The sequence below is a fragment of the Salmo salar genome, chromosome 18, assembly GCF_965601325.2.
Source record: "Salmo salar chromosome 18, fSalSal1, whole genome shotgun sequence".
In the NCBI taxonomy this organism is placed as follows: Eukaryota; Metazoa; Chordata; class Actinopteri; order Salmoniformes; family Salmonidae; genus Salmo; species Salmo salar.
This window is the reverse complement of record NC_138308.1, coordinates 45888235-45907027: the sequence shown is the minus strand read 5'-3', so window position 1 is coordinate 45907027 and position 18793 is coordinate 45888235. Positions and strand designations below refer to the sequence as shown.

The 18793-nt window shown below is 46.8% G+C and overlaps 2 protein-coding genes across 3 annotated transcripts in view; one reads left to right on the top strand and one right to left on the bottom strand.

Annotated features, from left to right (window-relative positions):
* Window positions 1–18793, top strand: part of LOC106613940 (dedicator of cytokinesis protein 1) — a 733517-nt gene that overhangs the window by 287754 nt on the left and 426970 nt on the right. The window lies entirely within an intron of this gene.
* insyn2a (inhibitory synaptic factor 2A) overlaps window positions 1–18793 on the bottom strand; it is a 93428-nt gene that overhangs the window by 37367 nt on the left and 37268 nt on the right. Inside the window, exon 4 of the mRNA XM_045701157.2 lies at window positions 16268–16339. Within this exon, the coding sequence (XP_045557113.2) occupies window positions 16268–16339 (72 nt within the window). The remainder of the gene's footprint in view (window positions 1–16267; window positions 16340–18793) is intronic.

The following is an 18793-nucleotide window of genomic DNA, read 5'->3' as shown; positions in this document are numbered from 1 at the left end:
TCTACAGTAGACACTAGACTAGAGGAGCTGGTATGATACTATACTGTGTGTTGTGGTGTCTCTACAGTAGACACTAGACTAGAGGAGCTGGTATGATACTATACTGTGTGTTGTGGTGTCTCTACAGTAGACACTAGACTAGAGGAGCTGGTATGATACTATACTGTGTGTTGTGGTGTCTCTACAGTAGACACTAGACTAGAGGAGCTGGTATGATACTATACTGTGTGTTGTGGTGTCTCTACAGTAGACACTAGACTAGAGGAGCTGGTATGATACTATACTGTGTGTTGTGGTGTCTCTACAGTAGACACTAGACTAGAGGAGCTGGTATGATACTATACTGTGTGTTGTGGTGTCTCTACAGTAGACACTAGACTAGAGGAGCTGGTATGATACTATACTGTGTGTTGTGGTGTCTCTACAGTAGACACTAGACTAGAGGAGCTGGTATGATACTATACTGTGTGTTGTGGTGTCTCTACAGTAGACACTAGACTAGAGGAGCTGGTATGATACTATACTGTGTGTTGTGGTGTCTCTACAGTAGACACTAGACTAGAGGAGCTGGTATGATACTATACTGTGTGTTGTGGTGTCTCTACAGTAGACACTAGACTAGAGGAGCTGGTATGATACTATACTGTGTGTTGTGGTGTCTCTACAGTAGACACTAGACTAGAGGAGCTGGTATGATACTATACTGTGTGTTGTGGTGTCTCTACAGTAGACACTAGACTAGAGGAGCTGGTATGATACTATACTGTGTGTTGTGGTGTCTCTACAGTAGACACTAGACTAGAGGAGCTGGTATGATACTATACTGTGTGTTGTGGTGTCTCTACAGTAGACACTAGACTAGAGGAGCTGGTATGATACTATACTGTGTGTTGTGGTGTCTCTACAGTAGACACTAGACTAGAGGAGCTGGTATGATACTATACTGTGTGTTGTGGTGTCTCTACAGTAGACACTAGACTAGAGGAGCTGGTATGATACTATACTGTGTGTTGTGGTGTCTCTACAGTAGACACTAGACTAGAGGAGCTGGTATGATACTATACTGTGTGTTGTGGTGTCTCTACAGTAGACACTAGACTAGAGGAGCTGGTATGATACTATACTGTGTGTTGTGGTGTCTCTACAGTAGACACTAGACTAGAGGAGCTGGTATGATACTATACTGTGTGTTGTGGTGTCTCTACAGTAGACACTAGACTAGAGGAGCTGGTATGATACTATACTGTGTGTTGTGGTGTCTCTACAGTAGACACTAGACTAGAGGAGCTGGTATGATACTATACTGTGTGTTGTGGTGTCTCTACAGTAGACACTAGACTAGAGGAGCTGGTATGATACTATACTGTGTGTTGTGGTGTCTCTACAGTAGACACTAGACTAGAGGAGCTGGTATGATACTATACTGTGTGTTGTGGTGTCTCTACAGTAGACACTAGACTAGAGGAGCTGGTATGATACTATACTGTGTGTTGTGGTGTCTCTACAGTAGACACTAGACTAGAGGAGCTGGTATGATACTATACTGTGTGTTGTGGTGTCTCTACAGTAGACACTAGACTAGAGGAGCTGGTATGATACTATACTGTGTGTTGTGGTGTCTCTACAGTAGACACTAGACTAGAGGAGCTGGTATGATACTATACTGTGTGTTGTGGTGTCTCTACAGTAGACACTAGACTAGAGGAGCTGGTATGATACTATACTGTGTGTTGTGGTGTCTCTACAGTAGACACTAGACTAGAGGAGCTGGTATGATACTATACTGTGTGTTGTGGTGTCTCTACAGTAGACACTAGACTAGAGGAGCTGGTATGATACTATACTGTGTGTTGTGGTGTCTCTACAGTAGACACTAGACTAGAGGAGCTGGTATGATACTATACTGTGTGTTGTGGTGTCTCTACAGTAGACACTAGACTAGAGGAGCTGGTATGATACTATACTGTGTGTTGTGGTGTCTCTACAGTAGACACTAGACTAGAGGAGCTGGTATGATACTATACTGTGTGTTGTGGTGTCTCTACAGTAGACACTAGACTAGAGGAGCTGGTATGATACTATACTGTGTGTTGTGGTGTCTCTACAGTAGACACTAGACTAGAGGAGCTGGTATGATACTATACTGTGTGTTGTGGTGTCTCTACAGTAGACACTAGACTAGAGGAGCTGGTATGATACTATACTGTGTGTTGTGGTGTCTCTACAGTAGACACTAGACTAGAGGAGCTGGTATGATACTATACTGTGTGTTGTGGTGTCTCTACAGTAGACACTAGACTAGAGGAGCTGGTATGATACTATACTGTGTGTTGTGGTGTCTCTACAGTAGACACTAGACTAGAGGAGCTGGTATGATACTATACTGTGTGTTGTGGTGTCTCTACAGTAGACACTAGACTAGAGGAGCTGGTATGATACTATACTGTGTGTTGTGGTGTCTCTACAGTAGACACTAGACTAGAGGAGCTGGTATGATACTATACTGTGTGTTGTGGTGTCTCTACAGTAGACACTAGACTAGAGGAGCTGGTATGATACTATACTGTGTGTTGTGGTGTCTCTACAGTAGACACTAGACTAGAGGAGCTGGTATGATACTATACTGTGTGTTGTGGTGTCTCTACAGTAGACACTAGACTAGAGGAGCTGGTATGATACTATACTGTGTGTTGTGGTGTCTCTACAGTAGACACTAGACTAGAGGAGCTGGTATGATACTATACTGTGTGTTGTGGTGTCTCTACAGTAGACACTAGACTAGAGGAGCTGGTATGATACTATACTGTGTGTTGTGGTGTCTCTACAGTAGACACTAGACTAGAGGAGCTGGTATGATACTATACTGTGTGTTGTGGTGTCTCTACAGTAGACACTAGACTAGAGGAGCTGGTATGATACTATACTGTGTGTTGTGGTGTCTCTACAGTAGACACTAGACTAGAGGAGCTGGTATGATACTATACTGTGTGTTGTGGTGTCTCTACAGTAGACACTAGACTAGAGGAGCTGGTATGATACTATACTGTGTGTTGTGGTGTCTCTACAGTAGACACTAGACTAGAGGAGCTGGTATGATACTATACTGTGTGTTGTGGTGTCTCTACAGTAGACACTAGACTAGAGGAGCTGGTATGATACTATACTGTGTGTTGTGGTGTCTCTACAGTAGACACTAGACTAGAGGAGCTGGTATGATACTATACTGTGTGTTGTGGTGTCTCTACAGTAGACACTAGACTAGAGGAGCTGGTATGATACTATACTGTGTGTTGTGGTGTCTCTACAGTAGACACTAGACTAGAGGAGCTGGTATGATACTATACTGTGTGTTGTGGTGTCTCTACAGTAGACACTAGACTAGAGGAGCTGGTATGATACTATACTGTGTGTTGTGGTGTCTCTACAGTAGACACTAGACTAGAGGAGCTGGTATGATACTATACTGTGTGTTGTGGTGTCTCTACAGTAGACACTAGACTAGAGGAGCTGGTATGATACTATACTGTGTGTTGTGGTGTCTCTACAGTAGACACTAGACTAGAGGAGCTGGTATGATACTATACTGTGTGTTGTGGTGTCTCTACAGTAGACACTAGACTAGAGGAGCTGGTATGATACTATACTGTGTGTTGTGGTGTCTCTACAGTAGACACTAGACTAGAGGAGCTGGTATGATACTATACTGTGTGTTGTGGTGTCTCTACAGTAGACACTAGACTAGAGGAGCTGGTATGATACTATACTGTGTGTTGTGGTGTCTCTACAGTAGACACTAGACTAGAGGAGCTGGTATGATACTATACTGTGTGTTGTGGTGTCTCTACAGTAGACACTAGACTAGAGGAGCTGGTATGATACTATACTGTGTGTTGTGGTGTCTCTACAGTAGACACTAGACTAGAGGAGCTGGTATGATACTATACTGTGTGTTGTGGTGTCTCTACAGTAGACACTAGACTAGAGGAGCTGGTATGATACTATACTGTGTGTTGTGGTGTCTCTACAGTAGACACTAGACTAGAGGAGCTGGTATGATACTATACTGTGTGTTGTGGTGTCTCTACAGTAGACACTAGACTAGAGGAGCTGGTATGATACTATACTGTGTGTTGTGGTGTCTCTACAGTAGACACTAGACTAGAGGAGCTGGTATGATACTATACTGTGTGTTGTGGTGTCTCTACAGTAGACACTAGACTAGAGGAGCTGGTATGATACTATACTGTGTGTTGTGGTGTCTCTACAGTAGACACTAGACTAGAGGAGCTGGTATGATACTATACTGTGTGTTGTGGTGTCTCTACAGTAGACACTAGACTAGAGGAGCTGGTATGATACTATACTGTGTGTTGTGGTGTCTCTACAGTAGACACTAGACTAGAGGAGCTGGTATGATACTATACTGTGTGTTGTGGTGTCTCTACAGTAGACACTAGACTAGAGGAGCTGGTATGATACTATACTGTGTGTTGTGGTGTCTCTACAGTAGACACTAGACTAGAGGAGCTGGTATGATACTATACTGTGTGTTGTGGTGTCTCTACAGTAGACACTAGACTAGAGGAGCTGGTATGATACTATACTGTGTGTTGTGGTGTCTCTACAGTAGACACTAGACTAGAGGAGCTGGTATGATACTATACTGTGTGTTGTGGTGTCTCTACAGTAGACACTAGACTAGAGGAGCTGGTATGATACTATACTGTGTGTTGTGGTGTCTCTACAGTAGACACTAGACTAGAGGAGCTGGTATGATACTATACTGTGTGTTGTGGTGTCTCTACAGTAGACACTAGACTAGAGGAGCTGGTATGATACTATACTGTGTGTTGTGGTGTCTCTACAGTAGACACTAGACTAGAGGAGCTGGTATGATACTATACTGTGTGTTGTGGTGTCTCTACAGTAGACACTAGACTAGAGGAGCTGGTATGATACTATACTGTGTGTTGTGGTGTCTCTACAGTAGACACTAGACTAGAGGAGCTGGTATGATACTATACTGTGTGTTGTGGTGTCTCTACAGTAGACACTAGACTAGAGGAGCTGGTATGATACTATACTGTGTGTTGTGGTGTCTCTACAGTAGACACTAGACTAGAGGAGCTGGTATGATACTATACTGTGTGTTGTGGTGTCTCTACAGTAGACACTAGACTAGAGGAGCTGGTATGATACTATACTGTGTGTTGTGGTGTCTCTACAGTAGACACTAGACTAGAGGAGCTGGTATGATACTATACTGTGTGTTGTGGTGTCTCTACAGTAGACACTAGACTAGAGGAGCTGGTATGATACTATACTGTGTGTTGTGGTGTCTCTACAGTAGACACTAGACTAGAGGAGCTGGTATGATACTATACTGTGTGTTGTGGTGTCTCTACAGTAGACACTAGACTAGAGGAGCTGGTATGATACTATACTGTGTGTTGTGGTGTCTCTACAGTAGACACTAGACTAGAGGAGCTGGTATGATACTATACTGTGTGTTGTGGTGTCTCTACAGTAGACACTAGACTAGAGGAGCTGGTATGATACTATACTGTGTGTTGTGGTGTCTCTACAGTAGACACTAGACTAGAGGAGCTGGTATGATACTATACTGTGTGTTGTGGTGTCTCTACAGTAGACACTAGACTAGAGGAGCTGGTATGATACTATACTGTGTGTTGTGGTGTCTCTACAGTAGACACTAGACTAGAGGAGCTGGTATGATACTATACTGTGTGTTGTGGTGTCTCTACAGTAGACACTAGACTAGAGGAGCTGGTATGATACTATACTGTGTGTTGTGGTGTCTCTACAGTAGACACTAGACTAGAGGAGCTGGTATGATACTATACTGTGTGTTGTGGTGTCTCTACAGTAGACACTAGACTAGAGGAGCTGGTATGATACTATACTGTGTGTTGTGGTGTCTCTACAGTAGACACTAGACTAGAGGAGCTGGTATGATACTATACTGTGTGTTGTGGTGTCTCTACAGTAGACACTAGACTAGAGGAGCTGGTATGATACTATACTGTGTGTTGTGGTGTCTCTACAGTAGACACTAGACTAGAGGAGCTGGTATGATACTATACTGTGTGTTGTGGTGTCTCTACAGTAGACACTAGACTAGAGGAGCTGGTATGATACTATACTGTGTGTTGTGGTGTCTCTACAGTAGACACTAGACTAGAGGAGCTGGTATGATACTATACTGTGTGTTGTGGTGTCTCTACAGTAGACACTAGACTAGAGGAGCTGGTATGATACTATACTGTGTGTTGTGGTGTCTCTACAGTAGACACTAGACTAGAGGAGCTGGTATGATACTATACTGTGTGTTGTGGTGTCTCTACAGTAGACACTAGACTAGAGGAGCTGGTATGATACTATACTGTGTGTTGTGGTGTCTCTACAGTAGACACTAGACTAGAGGAGCTGGTATGATACTATACTGTGTGTTGTGGTGTCTCTACAGTAGACACTAGACTAGAGGAGCTGGTATGATACTATACTGTGTGTTGTGGTGTCTCTACAGTAGACACTAGACTAGAGGAGCTGGTATGATACTATACTGTGTGTTGTGGTGTCTCTACAGTAGACACTAGACTAGAGGAGCTGGTATGATACTATACTGTGTGTTGTGGTGTCTCTACAGTAGACACTAGACTAGAGGAGCTGGTATGATACTATACTGTGTGTTGTGGTGTCTCTACAGTAGACACTAGACTAGAGGAGCTGGTATGATACTATACTGTGTGTTGTGGTGTCTCTACAGTAGACACTAGACTAGAGGAGCTGGTATGATACTATACTGTGTGTTGTGGTGTCTCTACAGTAGACACTAGACTAGAGGAGCTGGTATGATACTATACTGTGTGTTGTGGTGTCTCTACAGTAGACACTAGACTAGAGGAGCTGGTATGATACTATACTGTGTGTTGTGGTGTCTCTACAGTAGACACTAGACTAGAGGAGCTGGTATGATACTATACTGTGTGTTGTGGTGTCTCTACAGTAGACACTAGACTAGAGGAGCTGGTATGATACTATACTGTGTGTTGTGGTGTCTCTACAGTAGACACTAGACTAGAGGAGCTGGTATGATACTATACTGTGTGTTGTGGTGTCTCTACAGTAGACACTAGACTAGAGGAGCTGGTATGATACTATACTGTGTGTTGTGGTGTCTCTACAGTAGACACTAGACTAGAGGAGCTGGTATGATACTATACTGTGTGTTGTGGTGTCTCTACAGTAGACACTAGACTAGAGGAGCTGGTATGATACTATACTGTGTGTTGTGGTGTCTCTACAGTAGACACTAGACTAGAGGAGCTGGTATGATACTATACTGTGTGTTGTGGTGTCTCTACAGTAGACACTAGACTAGAGGAGCTGGTATGATACTATACTGTGTGTTGTGGTGTCTCTACAGTAGACACTAGACTAGAGGAGCTGGTATGATACTATACTGTGTGTTGTGGTGTCTCTACAGTAGACACTAGACTAGAGGAGCTGGTATGATACTATACTGTGTGTTGTGGTGTCTCTACAGTAGACACTAGACTAGAGGAGCTGGTATGATACTATACTGTGTGTTGTGGTGTCTCTACAGTAGACACTAGACTAGAGGAGCTGGTATGATACTATACTGTGTGTTGTGGTGTCTCTACAGTAGACACTAGACTAGAGGAGCTGGTATGATACTATACTGTGTGTTGTGGTGTCTCTACAGTAGACACTAGACTAGAGGAGCTGGTATGATACTATACTGTGTGTTGTGGTGTCTCTACAGTAGACACTAGACTAGAGGAGCTGGTATGATACTATACTGTGTGTTGTGGTGTCTCTACAGTAGACACTAGACTAGAGGAGCTGGTATGATACTATACTGTGTGTTGTGGTGTCTCTACAGTAGACACTAGACTAGAGGAGCTGGTATGATACTATACTGTGTGTTGTGGTGTCTCTACAGTAGACACTAGACTAGAGGAGCTGGTATGATACTATACTGTGTGTTGTGGTGTCTCTACAGTAGACACTAGACTAGAGGAGCTGGTATGATACTATACTGTGTGTTGTGGTGTCTCTACAGTAGACACTAGACTAGAGGAGCTGGTATGATACTATACTGTGTGTTGTGGTGTCTCTACAGTAGACACTAGACTAGAGGAGCTGGTATGATACTATACTGTGTGTTGTGGTGTCTCTACAGTAGACACTAGACTAGAGGAGCTGGTATGATACTATACTGTGTGTTGTGGTGTCTCTACAGTAGACACTAGACTAGAGGAGCTGGTATGATACTATACTGTGTGTTGTGGTGTCTCTACAGTAGACACTAGACTAGAGGAGCTGGTATGATACTATACTGTGTGTTGTGGTGTCTCTACAGTAGACACTAGACTAGAGGAGCTGGTATGATACTATACTGTGTGTTGTGGTGTCTCTACAGTAGACACTAGACTAGAGGAGCTGGTATGATACTATACTGTGTGTTGTGGTGTCTCTACAGTAGACACTAGACTAGAGGAGCTGGTATGATACTATACTGTGTGTTGTGGTGTCTCTACAGTAGACACTAGACTAGAGGAGCTGGTATGATACTATACTGTGTGTTGTGGTGTCTCTACAGTAGACACTAGACTAGAGGAGCTGGTATGATACTATACTGTGTGTTGTGGTGTCTCTACAGTAGACACTAGACTAGAGGAGCTGGTATGATACTATACTGTGTGTTGTGGTGTCTCTACAGTAGACACTAGACTAGAGGAGCTGGTATGATACTATACTGTGTGTTGTGGTGTCTCTACAGTAGACACTAGACTAGAGGAGCTGGTATGATACTATACTGTGTGTTGTGGTGTCTCTACAGTAGACACTAGACTAGAGGAGCTGGTATGATACTATACTGTGTGTTGTGGTGTCTCTACAGTAGACACTAGACTAGAGGAGCTGGTATGATACTATACTGTGTGTTGTGGTGTCTCTACAGTAGACACTAGACTAGAGGAGCTGGTATGATACTATACTGTGTGTTGTGGTGTCTCTACAGTAGACACTAGACTAGAGGAGCTGGTATGATACTATACTGTGTGTTGTGGTGTCTCTACAGTAGACACTAGACTAGAGGAGCTGGTATGATACTATACTGTGTGTTGTGGTGTCTCTACAGTAGACACTAGACTAGAGGAGCTGGTATGATACTATACTGTGTGTTGTGGTGTCTCTACAGTAGACACTAGACTAGAGGAGCTGGTATGATACTATACTGTGTGTTGTGGTGTCTCTACAGTAGACACTAGACTAGAGGAGCTGGTATGATACTATACTGTGTGTTGTGGTGTCTCTACAGTAGACACTAGACTAGAGGAGCTGGTATGATACTATACTGTGTGTTGTGGTGTCTCTACAGTAGACACTAGACTAGAGGAGCTGGTATGATACTATACTGTGTGTTGTGGTGTCTCTACAGTAGACACTAGACTAGAGGAGCTGGTATGATACTATACTGTGTGTTGTGGTGTCTCTACAGTAGACACTAGACTAGAGGAGCTGGTATGATACTATACTGTGTGTTGTGGTGTCTCTACAGTAGACACTAGACTAGAGGAGCTGGTATGATACTATACTGTGTGTTGTGGTGTCTCTACAGTAGACACTAGACTAGAGGAGCTGGTATGATACTATACTGTGTGTTGTGGTGTCTCTACAGTAGACACTAGACTAGAGGAGCTGGTATGATACTATACTGTGTGTTGTGGTGTCTCTACAGTAGACACTAGACTAGAGGAGCTGGTATGATACTATACTGTGTGTTGTGGTGTCTCTACAGTAGACACTAGACTAGAGGAGCTGGTATGATACTATACTGTGTGTTGTGGTGTCTCTACAGTAGACACTAGACTAGAGGAGCTGGTATGATACTATACTGTGTGTTGTGGTGTCTCTACAGTAGACACTAGACTAGAGGAGCTGGTATGATACTATACTGTGTGTTGTGGTGTCTCTACAGTAGACACTAGACTAGAGGAGCTGGTATGATACTATACTGTGTGTTGTGGTGTCTCTACAGTAGACACTAGACTAGAGGAGCTGGTATGATACTATACTGTGTGTTGTGGTGTCTCTACAGTAGACACTAGACTAGAGGAGCTGGTATGATACTATACTGTGTGTTGTGGTGTCTCTACAGTAGACACTAGACTAGAGGAGCTGGTATGATACTATACTGTGTGTTGTGGTGTCTCTACAGTAGACACTAGACTAGAGGAGCTGGTATGATACTATACTGTGTGTTGTGGTGTCTCTACAGTAGACACTAGACTAGAGGAGCTGGTATGATACTATACTGTGTGTTGTGGTGTCTCTACAGTAGACACTAGACTAGAGGAGCTGGTATGATACTATACTGTGTGTTGTGGTGTCTCTACAGTAGACACTAGACTAGAGGAGCTGGTATGATACTATACTGTGTGTTGTGGTGTCTCTACAGTAGACACTAGACTAGAGGAGCTGGTATGATACTATACTGTGTGTTGTGGTGTCTCTACAGTAGACACTAGACTAGAGGAGCTGGTATGATACTATACTGTGTGTTGTGGTGTCTCTACAGTAGACACTAGACTAGAGGAGCTGGTATGATACTATACTGTGTGTTGTGGTGTCTCTACAGTAGACACTAGACTAGAGGAGCTGGTATGATACTATACTGTGTGTTGTGGTGTCTCTACAGTAGACACTAGACTAGAGGAGCTGGTATGATACTATACTGTGTGTTGTGGTGTCTCTACAGTAGACACTAGACTAGAGGAGCTGGTATGATACTATACTGTGTGTTGTGGTGTCTCTACAGTAGACACTAGACTAGAGGAGCTGGTATGATACTATACTGTGTGTTGTGGTGTCTCTACAGTAGACACTAGACTAGAGGAGCTGGTATGATACTATACTGTGTGTTGTGGTGTCTCTACAGTAGACACTAGACTAGAGGAGCTGGTATGATACTATACTGTGTGTTGTGGTGTCTCTACAGTAGACACTAGACTAGAGGAGCTGGTATGATACTATACTGTGTGTTGTGGTGTCTCTACAGTAGACACTAGACTAGAGGAGCTGGTATGATACTATACTGTGTGTTGTGGTGTCTCTACAGTAGACACTAGACTAGAGGAGCTGGTATGATACTATACTGTGTGTTGTGGTGTCTCTACAGTAGACACTAGACTAGAGGAGCTGGTATGATACTATACTGTGTGTTGTGGTGTCTCTACAGTAGACACTAGACTAGAGGAGCTGGTATGATACTATACTGTGTGTTGTGGTGTCTCTACAGTAGACACTAGACTAGAGGAGCTGGTATGATACTATACTGTGTGTTGTGGTGTCTCTACAGTAGACACTAGACTAGAGGAGCTGGTATGATACTATACTGTGTGTTGTGGTGTCTCTACAGTAGACACTAGACTAGAGGAGCTGGTATGATACTATACTGTGTGTTGTGGTGTCTCTACAGTAGACACTAGACTAGAGGAGCTGGTATGATACTATACTGTGTGTTGTGGTGTCTCTACAGTAGACACTAGACTAGAGGAGCTGGTATGATACTATACTGTGTGTTGTGGTGTCTCTACAGTAGACACTAGACTAGAGGAGCTGGTATGATACTATACTGTGTGTTGTGGTGTCTCTACAGTAGACACTAGACTAGAGGAGCTGGTATGATACTATACTGTGTGTTGTGGTGTCTCTACAGTAGACACTAGACTAGAGGAGCTGGTATGATACTATACTGTGTGTTGTGGTGTCTCTACAGTAGACACTAGACTAGAGGAGCTGGTATGATACTATACTGTGTGTTGTGGTGTCTCTACAGTAGACACTAGACTAGAGGAGCTGGTATGATACTATACTGTGTGTTGTGGTGTCTCTACAGTAGACACTAGACTAGAGGAGCTGGTATGATACTATACTGTGTGTTGTGGTGTCTCTACAGTAGACACTAGACTAGAGGAGCTGGTATGATACTATACTGTGTGTTGTGGTGTCTCTACAGTAGACACTAGACTAGAGGAGCTGGTATGATACTATACTGTGTGTTGTGGTGTCTCTACAGTAGACACTAGACTAGAGGAGCTGGTATGATACTATACTGTGTGTTGTGGTGTCTCTACAGTAGACACTAGACTAGAGGAGCTGGTATGATACTATACTGTGTGTTGTGGTGTCCTACAGTAGACACTAGACTAGAGGAGCTGGTATGATACTATACTGTGTGTTGTGGTGTCTCTACAGTAGACACTAGACTAGAGGAGCTGGTATGATACTATACTGTGTGTTGTGGTGTCTCTACAGTAGACACTAGACTAGAGGAGCTGGTATGATACTATACTGTGTGTTGTGGTGTCTCTACAGTAGACACTAGACTAGAGGAGCTGGTATGATACTATACTGTGTGTTGTGGTGTCTCTACAGTAGACACTAGACTAGAGGAGCTGGTATGATACTATACTGTGTGTTGTGGTGTCTCTACAGTAGACACTAGACTAGAGGAGCTGGTATGATACTATACTGTGTGTTGTGGTGTCTCTACAGTAGACACTAGACTAGAGGAGCTGGTATGATACTATACTGTGTGTTGTGGTGTCTCTACAGTAGACACTAGACTAGAGGAGCTGGTATGATACTATACTGTGTGTTGTGGTGTCTCTACAGTAGACACTAGACTAGAGGAGCTGGTATGATACTATACTGTGTGTTGTGGTGTCTCTACAGTAGACACTAGACTAGAGGAGCTGGTATGATACTATACTGTGTGTTGTGGTGTCTCTACAGTAGACACTAGACTAGAGGAGATGGTATGATACTATACTGTGTGTTGTGGTGTCTCTACAGTAGACACTAGACTAGAGGAGCTGGTATGATACTATACTGTGTGTTGTGGTGTCTCTACAGTAGACACTAGACTAGAGGAGCTGGTATGATACTATACTGTGTGTTGTGGTGTCTCTACAGTAGACACTAGACTAGAGGAGCTGGTATGATACTATACTGTGTGTTGTGGTGTCTCTACAGTAGACACTAGACTAGAGGAGCTGGTATGATACTATACTGTGTGTTGTGGTGTCTCTACAGTAGACACTACACTAGAGGAGCTGGTATGATACTATACTGTGTGTTGTGGTGTCTCTACAGTAGACACTAGACTAGAGGAGCTGGTATGATACTATACTGTGTGTTGTGGTGTCTCTACAGTAGACACTAGACTAGAGGAGCTGGTATGATACTATACTGTGTGTTGTGGTCTGTCTCTACAGTAGACACTAGACTAGAGGAGCTGGTATGATACTATACTGTGTGTTGTGGTCTGTCTCTACAGTAGACACTAGGATAGCTAACCTAGATTCAGCCTAGCTAGCCAACCAAGTCTCTCTCTCTCCCAGGGGCTGGTAGGAGGTCACATGGCTTCAGCAGAAGGGGCTGATTAATTTATGACTAATCTCATGCCTAAATCACGGCTTTTCCTCTCGCCCCAACGCTTGTCCTTGCTCTCTCCTTGACCCAACCCTCGCTCTACTCTCGTCTCTGCGTCGTCCCCAAGCTATAAAAATGCCTGTCCTCACTGCTGCTCCCCCTCTCTTAAAACCACCACTGGCCATTTTCCTCTGCTCTTCTGTCACGTTCTAATCAGGATGGAGTCTCTCTGTTTAATCCCTGATGTCACCCTGCAGTCCTGTCATTTAGTCTGGGCTTACCGTTTAACAGTCCACATTACAGTCGGCTACGATACCTTTCTCAGAATGGAGTCCTTCCTGTAACAACCTCTTTATATCTGACCAGAGTCTGATCCACTAGATGGAGACGGTGTAGTCTGATTTTAAAGAGTACTTCAGAGGGTGTAGTCTGATTTTAAAGGCTACTTCAGAGGGTGTAGTCTGATTTTAAAGGCTACTTCAGACGGTGTAGTCTGATTTTAAAGGCTACTTCAGAGGGTGTAGTCTGATTTTAAAGGCTACTTCAGACGGTGTAGTCTGATTTTAAAGGCTACTTCAGATGGTGTAGTCTGATTTTAAAGGCTACTTCAGACGGTGTAGTCTGATTTTAAAGGCTACTTCAGACGGTGTAGTCTGATTTTAAAGGCTACTTCAGAGGGTGTAGTCTGATTTTAAAGGCTACTTCAGATGGTGTAGTCTGATTTTAAAGGCTACTTCAGATGGTGTAGTCTGATTTTAAAGGCTACTTCAGACGGTGTAGTCTGATTTTAAAGGCTACTTCAGACGGTGTAGTCTGATTTTAAAGGCTACTTCAGAGGGTGTAGTCTGATTTTAAAGGCTACTTCAGAGGGTGTAGTCTGATTTTAAAGGCTACTTCAGATGGTGTAGTCTGATTTTAAAGGCTACTTCAGACGGTGTAGTCTGATTTTAAAGGCTACTTCAGAGGGTGTAGTCTGATTTTAAAGGCTACTTCAGATGGTGTAGTCTGATTTTAAAGGCTACTTCAGACGGTGTAGTCTGATTTTTAAAGGCTACTTCAGACGGTGTAGTCTGATTTTAAAGGCTACTTCAGACGGTGTAGTCTGATTTTAAAGGCTACTTCAGACGGTGTAGTCTGATTTTAAAGGCTACTTCAGAAGGCTGAAGGGAAGAGGTTCTACACTGTCCACCAAGTGGTCTGTCACAGAACACTCGCTTCCCTCTATTATCTTAAACTATCTCTCTGTCTCTCTATTATCTCTCTTAAACACTATCTCTTCTCTCCCTCGTGTTCCTCTGACACACTCTCTTCATCCCTTATCTGTGTGATGGAGCCCTGACTGAAGATGCTCTCTAGGGGCCCAAGTTGTCCCCTGGATGTGACCCACTGGGGGGTGGACATGGAGTTGTCCCCTGGATGTGACCCACTGGGGGGTGGACATGGAGTTGTCCCTGGATGTGACCCACTGGGGGGTGGACATGGAGTTGTCCCTGGATGTGACCCACTGGGGGGTGGACATGGAGTTGTCCCCTGGATGTGACCCACTGGGGGGTGGACATGGAGTTGTCCCCTGGATGTGACCCACTGGGGTAGAAGACTGTCCATAACAGACAGAATATACTCTAGAAGTGGTTGATGACTCCAGGCTGAACTGTGTCTGCTGTGTCAGTTAAGGAGGTGTGTCATGTTAACCTTACAACAACAGCTGGAAACTCAAGCTCAACCCTTTACTATAGGAGTGTGCAGTCAGTCCATGTGTTGGTGTCACCAGTATATGTGCAGATTGTCACCAGTATATGTGTAGACTGTCACCAGTATATGTGTAGACTGTCACCAGTATATGTGTAGACTGTCACCAGTATATGTGTAGACTGTCAACGGTCTGTGTGGGGCCAGTCACCGGTCTGTGTGGGGCCAGTCACCGGTCTGTGTGGGGCCAGTCACCGGTCTGTGTGTGGACAGTCACCGGCCTGTGTGTGGACAGTCACCGGCCTGTGTGGGGCCAGTCACCGGCCTGTGTGGGGTCAGTCACCGGTCTGTGTGTGGACAGTCACCGGTCTGTGTGGGGCCAGTCACCGGTCTGTGTGGGGCCAGTCACCGGTCTGTGTGGGGCCAGTCACCGGCCTGTGTGGGGCCAGTCACCGGCCTGTGTGGAGCCAGTCACCGGCCTGTGTGGAGCCAGTCACCGGCCTGTGTGGGGCCAGTCACCCTTCCCTGTCTCCTCATGAGTCGTTCAGTGCCTGTCCTGTAGACCTACCCCCGGGGATACAGAATAACCAACAGACTAGCCAGTCATCTTTAAAGGACCAGCTGTTTTTATCTCTTTATCAAATTATTTCTGGATAACAATAAACGATCATAACATTGTCAAATGGGATTGTGATTGTGTTTCTTTTTGACCATTTTAATGGAAAACAATCAGCTTCTTAGGAAAGAGACATTTCTCAAGCAATAATTTATCTGGAACTGTCTGGGTGTGGTCTGAGTGGGGAGGGGAAAATGGAAAACTAGCTGTTATTGGCAGAGAGGTTTGGAACTCTTTCTTATTGGTCTATTAACTAATGTTACCAGGCAGGCCAAACCTCCATCCCACCAAAACAGGCTGATATTTCAGGTGGTCTTTTCAAACAGCTAAAAGGGCATTATCATCATTTTCACCATTTCACAGTATTATTCCAACCTCATAGTGTTGAAATACCTATAAAACACAGGATATTCATGTTTATGTCTGCATTGGGCCTTTAACCCACACACACACACACACACACACAACACCGCTTACCTGTAAATTATGCATGCGCTGTTCCGACACGTGTCACAGTTGGCCGTGTCCTGTCCAGTTCGATAGGAGAGGCTAAGGAGAGGAGAGAGAGAGGAGAGAGAGGGGGGAGGAGAGGAGGGGGGAGGAGAGGAGAGGAGAGGAGAGGAGAGGAGAGGGAGAGGAGAGGAGAGGAGAGGAGAGAGAGGGGAGGAGAGGAGAGGGAGGGGAGGAGAGGAGGGGAGAGGAAGGAGGGGAGGGGGAGGAGAGGAGGGGAGGAGAGGAGGGGAGGGGAGGAGAGGAGAGGGGAGAGAGAGAGAGAGAGAGGGAGAGGGGGGAGGAGAGGAGAGGAGGGGAGGGGGGGAGGAGAGAGGGAGAGGAGGGGAGGAGAGGAGGGGAGGGGGGGAGGAGAGAGGGAGAGGAGGGGAGGAGAGGAGGAGAGGAGGGGAGGGGGGGAGGAGAGAGGGAGAGGAGGGGAGGAGAGGAGGAGAGGAGGGGAGGGGGGGAGGGGAGAGGAGGGGAGGAGAGGAGGGGGGGGGAGAGAGGGGGAGGAGAGGGGAGGAGGGGAGGGGGAGGAGAGGGGGGAGGGGAGGGGGAGGAGAGGAGGGGGGGGGGGGGGGAGAGAGGGGAGGGGGAGGGGAGGGGGAGGAGAGGAGAGGGGGGAGGAGAGAGAGAGAGGGAGAGGGGGGAGGAGAGAGAGAGAGGGAGAGGAGAGAGGAGAGAGAGGAGAGAGGAGAGAGGGAGAGGAGAGGAGAGAGGGAGAGGAGAGAGGGAGAGGAGAGGAGAGAGGGGGAGGAGAGGAGAGAGGGGGAGGAGAGGAGAGGGGAAGAGGAGAGAGGAGAGGGGAAGAGGAGAGGAGAGAGGAGAGGAGAGGGGGGAAGAGAGAGAGAGGAGAGGAGAAGAGAGAGAGGGAGAGAGGGGAAGAGGAGGGGAAGAGGAGAGAGGGAAGGAGGGGAGAGGAGGGGAGGAGGGGAGGAGAGGAGAGGAGGGAGAGGAGGGGAGGAGAGGGGAGGAGGGGAGGAGAGAGAGGAAGAGAGGAGAGAGGGGGAGGAGAGGAGGGGAGGGGGAGGAGAGGACATGAGAGGAGAGGGGGGGAGAAGAGAGAGAGGAGAGGAGAGGAGGAGGGGGGAGGAGAGAGAGAGAGAGGAGAGAGAGGGAGGAGAGAAGAGGAGAGGGGGAGGAGAGGAGAGAGGGGGAGGAGAGGGAGAGAGGAGAGGGGAAGAGGAGAGGAGAGAGGAGAGGAGAGGCGGGAAGAGAGGGAGAGGAGAGGAGAGGAGAAGAGGAGAGAGGAGGGGAGGAGGGGAGAGGAGGGGAGGAGAGGAGGGGAGGGGGGAGGAGAGAGGGGGAGGAGAGAGGGAGAGGAGAGGAGAGAGGGAGAGGAGAGGGAGAGGAGAGAGGAGAGGAGAGAGGGGGGAGGAGAGAGAGAGGAGAGGAGGAGAGGGGATGGGGAGGAGAGAGAGAGAGAGGAGAGAGAGGGAGAGGAGAGAGGGGGAGGAGAGGGGAAGAGGAGAGGGGAAGAGGAGAGGAGAGAGGAGAGGAGAGGGGGGAAGAGAGAGAGAGGAGAGGAGAAGAGAGGGGAAGAGGAGAGAGGGGAGGAGGGGAGAGGAGAAGAGGAGAGAGAAGGAGAGGAGAGAGAAGGAGAGGGGAGGAGAGGGGAGGAGGAGAGGGAGAGGAGGAGAGGGGAGGAGGAGAGGAGAGAGAGAGAGAGAGAGGAGAGAGAGGGAGGAGAGGAGAGGAGAGGGGGAGGAGAGGAGAGAGGGGGAGGAGAGGAGAGGGGAAGAGGAGAGAGGAGAGGGGAAGAGGAGAGAGGAGAGGAGAGGAGAGGGAGAGGAGGAGAGGGAGAGGAGAGGGAGAGGAGAGGGGAGGAGGAGAGGAGAGGGGGGAGGAGAGGAGGGGAGGAGGAGAGGTGAGGAGAGAGGGAGAGGGGGAGGAGAGGAGAGGGGAGGAGGAGAGGGGGGAGGAGAGGAGAGGAGAGGAGAGGGGGGAGGAGAGGGGAGGGGGAGGAGAGGGGGGAGGGGAGGAGAGGAGAGAGAGAGGAGAGGAGAGGAGAGGGGGGGAGGAGAGAGAGAGGGAGAGGGGGGAGGAGAGAGAGAGGGAGAGGGGGGAGGAGAGAGAGAGGGAGAGGGGGGAGGAGAGGAGAGAGGGAGAGGAGAGGAGAGAGGGGGAGGAGAGGAGAGAGGGGGAGGAGAGGAGGGGAGGGGGAGGAGGACATGAGAGGAGAGGGGGGGAGGAGAGAGAGAGGAGAGGAGAGGAGAGGGGAGGGGGAGGAGAGAGCGAGAGAGAGAGAGAGAGAGGAGAGAGAGGGAGAAGAGGAGAGGGGGAGGAGAGGGGAAGAGGAGAGAGGAGAGGGGAAGAGGAGAGGAGAGGGGGGAAGAGAGAGAGAGGAGAGGAGAAGAGAGAGAGGGAGAGGAGAGGGGAAGAGGGGAAGAGGAGAGAGGGGAGGAGGGGAGAGGAGAAGAGGAGAGAGAAGGAGAGGAGAGGGGAGGAGGAGAGGGGAGGGGGAGGAGAGAGAGAGAGAGAGAGGAGAAGAGAGAGAGGGAGAGGAGAGGG